General features: G+C 43.6%; 1 protein-coding gene across 1 annotated transcript in view; it reads right to left on the reverse strand.

The window, feature by feature from the left end:
* Positions 1-3,580, reverse strand: part of LOC139417974 (NIPA like domain containing 4) — a 6,314-nt gene extending 2,734 nt beyond the window's left edge. The window contains exons 1-2 of the mRNA XM_071167011.1: positions 3,369-3,580; positions 1,899-2,159 (exon numbers count right to left, since the gene is read on the reverse strand). Coding sequence (XP_071023112.1) covers positions 1,899-2,159; positions 3,369-3,408 — 301 coding nt within the window. The 5' untranslated portion in view covers positions 3,409-3,580. The remainder of the gene's footprint in view (positions 1-1,898; positions 2,160-3,368) is intronic.
* Between the last annotated feature and the right edge of the window lie 1,925 nt (positions 3,581-5,505).

The raw sequence follows: 5,505 nt of genomic DNA on the forward strand, positions 1-5,505 counted from the left end.
AGCGAAATGATTATGTTTCTAGCTCCAACAATACAGGAATATCTAGCAATACAATAACAATGCACACAATAATCTAAAAGTTTTTTTTTTATGTTTTAAAAAATGAAGACCTAACAGAATGATAAACATCAGAGTCATAAATAAATATATATGTATGTGAATGGTATGTATCTGAACAGGAAAAGGTATGTAATAGCAGTAGTTATGATTAGAATGCAGTGTATACACTGAGTGTACAAAACATTATGAACATGCACCATGACATAGACTGCAACTCAATATTAGGAAGGTGTTCTTAATGTTTTGTACACTCAGTGTACATATAAAGTGGTAAAACAGTATGTTAACAGTATTAAAGCGACCAGTGTTCAATGACTATGTAAATAGGGCAGCAGTCTCTAAGTAGCAGAGTAGAGTACTGGGTGGTAGCCGGCTAGAAGGGTGTGTAAGATTCAGGACGTGGTACTGGGTGGTAGCCGGCTAGAAGGGTGTGTAAGATTCAGGACGTGGTACTGGGTGGTAGCCGGCTAGAAGGGTGTGTAAGATTCAGGACGTGGTAGTGGGTGGTAGCCGGCTAGAAGGGTGTGTAAGATTCAGGACGTGGTACTGGGTGGTAGCCGGCTAGAAGGGTGTGTAAGATTTAGTACGTGGTACTGGGTGGTAGCCGGCTAGAAGAGTGTGTAAGATTCAGGACGTGGTACTGGGTGGTAGCCGGCTAGAAGGGTGTGTAAGATTCAGGACGTGGTACTGGGTGGTAGCTGGCTAGAAGGGTGTGTAGATTCAGGACGTGGTACTGGGTGGTAGCCGGCTAGAAGGGTGTGTAAGATTCAGGACGTGGTACTGGGTGGTAGCCGGCTAGAAGGGTGTGTAAGATTTAGTACGTGGTACTGGGTGGTAGCCGGCTAGAAGAGTGTGTAAGATTCAGGACGTGGTACTGGGTGGTAGCCGGCTAGAAGGGTGTGTAAGATTCAGGACGTGGTACTGGGTGGTAGCCGGCTAGAAGGGTGTGTAGATTCAGGACGTGGTACTGGGTGGTAGCCGGCTAGAAGGGTGTGTAAGATTCAGGACGTGGTACTGGGTGGTAGCCGGCTAGAAGGGTGTGTAAGATTCAGGACGTGGTACTGGGCGGAGTTCGGCTAGAAGGGTGTGTAGATTCAGGACGTGGTACTGGGTGGTAGCCGGCTAGAAGGGTGTGTAAGATTCAGGACGTGGTACTGGGTGGTAGCCGACTAGAAGGGTGTGTAAGATTCAGGACGTGGTACTGGGTGGTAGCCGGCTAGAAGGGTGTGTAGATTCAGGACGTGGTACTGGGTGGTAGCCGGCTAGAAGGGTGTGTAAGATTCAGGACGTGGTACTGGGTGGTAGCCGGCTAGAAGGGTGTGTAAGATTCAGGACGTGGTACTGGGTGGTAGCCGGCTAGAAGGGTGTGTAGGATTCAGGACGTGGTACTGGGTGGTAGCCGACTAGAAGGGTGTGTAAGATTCAGGACGTGGTAGTGGGTGGTAGCCGGCTAGAAGGGTGTGTAAGATTCAGGACGTGGTACTGGGTGGTAGCCGGCTAGAAGGGTGTGTAGATTCAGGACGTGGTACTGGGTGGTAGCCGGCTAGAAGGGTGTGTAAGATTCAGGACGTGGTACTGGGTGGTAGCCGGCTAGAAGGGTGTGTAAGATTCAGGACGTGGTACTGGGTGGTAGCCGGCTAGAAGGGTGTGTAAGATTCAGGACGTGGTACTGGGCTGAGTTCGGCTAGTGATGACGTTAAAAAAATGACTGTCAGTAGATACCCATCAGAACTTGATTCTATATAAAACTTTGATCAAAATAAGGACAATGCCCTCCTGTGGTGTACTGTGACTTGTCTTTGTGTTTTTCCACATCATTAAACAGTGAAGACCCCCACCTGCTCTGGTCTGTCCATTATTGGCTAGGCGAAGCAGGGCCTTCTTCTTCAGCATCACACTTCCTCCAATCAGGAAGGCCGACAGCACCGCCAAAGTCAAACCAGTCCAGAAGTTATAGTTGGTCCAGTTGTTGCCGACGGCTGACAGCCCTGTCTCTGTGGCATTGTGATTGTCAGTGAAGGAGGTGTTGAGGAGGTTTGCCTCCCCGTTGACTATACACACCGCAGTCTGAGATGGACACAGTAGCCTTATTATGGAACCTGGAAAAACAAGCAGAGTGAAATCACTTTTAACATTATAGCTTCATATGAACTGGGTGGTTGGAGCCCTGAATTCTGATTGGCTGACAGCCGTGGTATATCAGACCGTATACCACCGGGTTTCACAAAACATTTATTTTTACTGCTCTAATTACGTTGGTAACCAGTTTATAATAGCAATGACACCTTGGGGGTTTGTGGTATATGGCCAATATACCACGGCAAAGGGCTGTTACCAGGCACACCTACACTACACCTGCTCGGGCCTTATAGCTTTATGAAAGCTATTATGTTCTTATTGTGTGATCACCATGTTATTTCTAAGTAAATACCTGGACATTTATGTACAATAAACACTATTAGAACATCTGGTGAAGAGAAACCAATCCAAAACACACAGTGGTAATGGCCTACATAGCAGATTGCTTAACCAGGTCATGTGTTGACTGATTACTATTATGTCACAATAGTAATATCCATGGCAGTTATCAGAATGATACCAGTGTATTCACGTTGTATGTTATCAACACTAACCTATCTACACAAAGCTCAATTAAAGATTGGAATGGTCAACTAAAATTAGGCTCAATTTCTTTGGATTTCATTGGGACAGAAAATATAAGAAGATTAGATAGCCTACTTTAGAAATCCACATGACATTTCATGTTTAGTGAGACTGGCAGATTCAATACATGACCTCACCATTTGAACAATGCCCCCCGCATTGGCATGGTGCAGTGACATGTTCTCTCTGTCAACAAAGGTGTTCTATTCACACACAACGGAGATTACAATTCTCATGAGCGTAGAAATCATCAATTATATGGACATTTCAAGTAGAATGACCTGAAAAACTGGCTTTGGAAATTAGCTCATTTAAAAGTAGTTCAAAGACATGAACAACCCCACTTGATATTCTAAAATATTTTCAAACAATTGCTTTTAAAATCATACATTTAAACTGGCTTTGTGTTCTGCTCCAGATGAAGACGTTTAGAAAATAATTTCTGACAATATCATTTTTTGGCTCTTAAGTGTATTTACGGATGCCAACCCATGGGTATTATTGTCTGTAATACGCCCTTCGTGAATAAGCCTGCTGTTGCTATATCACAAACATTCAAAAAAATATTGTAGGCCCCCATTTCCCATTAAATAACGTAGCCTACAATAATATGATGACATTGAAGTATTAGTCTATAAACGTACCGTTTCGGCATGAGTCCTTAGATAAATGAACATATTGCATTGTGTTGATTTAGGCTAATATCCAATAAATCTCGAAGTAGCCGAAAAAGTACTAGTAGGCTAAAAAAGAGACCGGTAAAAGTATCCGTTCCCAATGTGATCGTTCTTAATTCCACGCATAAAAAACAACGTTCGCAGAAACGAATCGATCCGACATATTATTCACAGGGGGCGTGGGCACACAAATCAAGTCACCCTGACCTGCTCAGGTGTACGTCTGGCCCGCCCATTACCTCCGTCAGCAGCTCTCTCATTGGCCTCGAAAAGAGCAGGCGACGACGCTGCGCTTTCACTACTGATCAAGGGCACGTCCCTCTGCTCTATCAGATCTTACAACGTCTGGATAGGTAATTTACCTATCAACTAGCTAACCAGTGGTTGACGTGTTCATCGAATGAGCAAGGGAGAATGTTAAAGCAATCTGGTCTGCTTTCAGTACGTTTTTACATTCTGGAACATTCAATTGAACTGAAACGGTGCTATACTGAAGGCTCAGTCGAAAAAAAACGGGGAGGGGGTTTGGGGACTCTGGCAGCATGGCAATCACACTTTAAAAACGACACTTATTGCGTCAAGCCACACCTCGCCACACCCACCAAACGGGAGAAAACGTACCTCAAAGTCTGTTCAAGAACGTACAAGGAAGTTGTGGATGTTAAAGCAATCTGCGATAACATTTACAGATGTTATCGCAATGTACCAAACGTTCCGGCGAAATGAACGCACCTCTGAACACCCGACTGCACAGTCGATGACGTGACCACAACCATTGGTTAATGCATAGGAGAACGGCCCTATACTTTGCAGGGTAGCCTAGTGGTTAGAGCGGTGGACTAGTAACCGAAAAGTTGCAAGTTCAAACCCCCTAGCTGAAAGGGAACAAATCTGTCGTTCTGCCCCTGAACAGGCAGTTAACCCACTGTTCCTCGGCCGTCATTGAAAATAAGAATTTGTTCTTAACTGACTTGCCTAGATAAATTAAGGTAAAAAAGAAAGGCTTCTTTATCAAATTAGTTATATTTACAACATTTTAGGTTGTTAATATAATTTAATCATATTGATCTAAATGAACTGTACTGTATATAAGTAAATTAAAATGTATACATGAAGTGTGTAAAAAGTATTGTTGTTGTCTCTCGGTGTCTTGACAATATATGATTTTTATCTTATTCACATTTATTTATTTAATGTACTATTATCTTATTTTGTTATTGTCTATAACTGTTGTGTATTTTGTCACGTGTTTGATGTGGACCCCAGGAAGAGTAGCTGCTGCATGTGCAACAGCTAATGGACGTCCTATAATCTAAACTATAATCAACTAAAACCTCTCGATTCATTCCATTCATTTTTTTTGATGTGATCATCATCTCTGTCTTATGTCTCTGTAAATCAGAGGGAAGAGTGACCCCTAGTGTCCACTTTGAGAAGCGCAGCTCTGTAGGACTTCATCATACAACACAATGTATGCAAGAAATACATTATATTATCCTCCTAAAACCAAACAATTCGTTTTTGCCCAATCTAATGGATATTAGGTGCTGTGGGATTATTTAAGATATTCTTTGAAGAGGTAGGGTTTCAGATGTCTTTGGAAGGTGAGCAGGGACTCTGCTGTCCTAGCTTTAGAAAGAGACTGGTTCCTCCATTGGGGTGCCAGGACAGAGAAGAGCTTGGACTGGGATGAGCGGGAGCTGCCCTCCCGTAGTGGTAGGAGAGCCAAAAGACCAGATTAGGGTTTGGGCATAGCCTGAAGGTAGGGAGGGGTTTGCTGCTCCATTGGCAAGTACCACGGTCTTGTAGTGGATGCTAGCTTCGACTGGACGCTAGTGGAGTGTGCAGAGGAGCAGGGTGAAAGGGTTAATTAATTATCCTAACCTGCTACAAAAAAAGTCACTTCCAGGCGAAACTCTTTCGAAGTGGCGTGAGAAGAGTGTTTCTCGTGCCCATTTTGTCTGCATTACAATATACATTTACAATAGTTTGGTTTCAACCCGGGATAATGAGAAAATCAGAACCACAAATTGAACAGAAGTCATAGTAGCCTACTCCTAACATAAGGCCCATTTACAAAAGGAAAACAAAGTGCTTGCTCATT

Source organism: Oncorhynchus clarkii, chromosome 10, assembly GCF_045791955.1.
Source record: "Oncorhynchus clarkii lewisi isolate Uvic-CL-2024 chromosome 10, UVic_Ocla_1.0, whole genome shotgun sequence".
Lineage (NCBI taxonomy): Eukaryota > Metazoa > Chordata > Actinopteri > Salmoniformes > Salmonidae > Oncorhynchus > Oncorhynchus clarkii.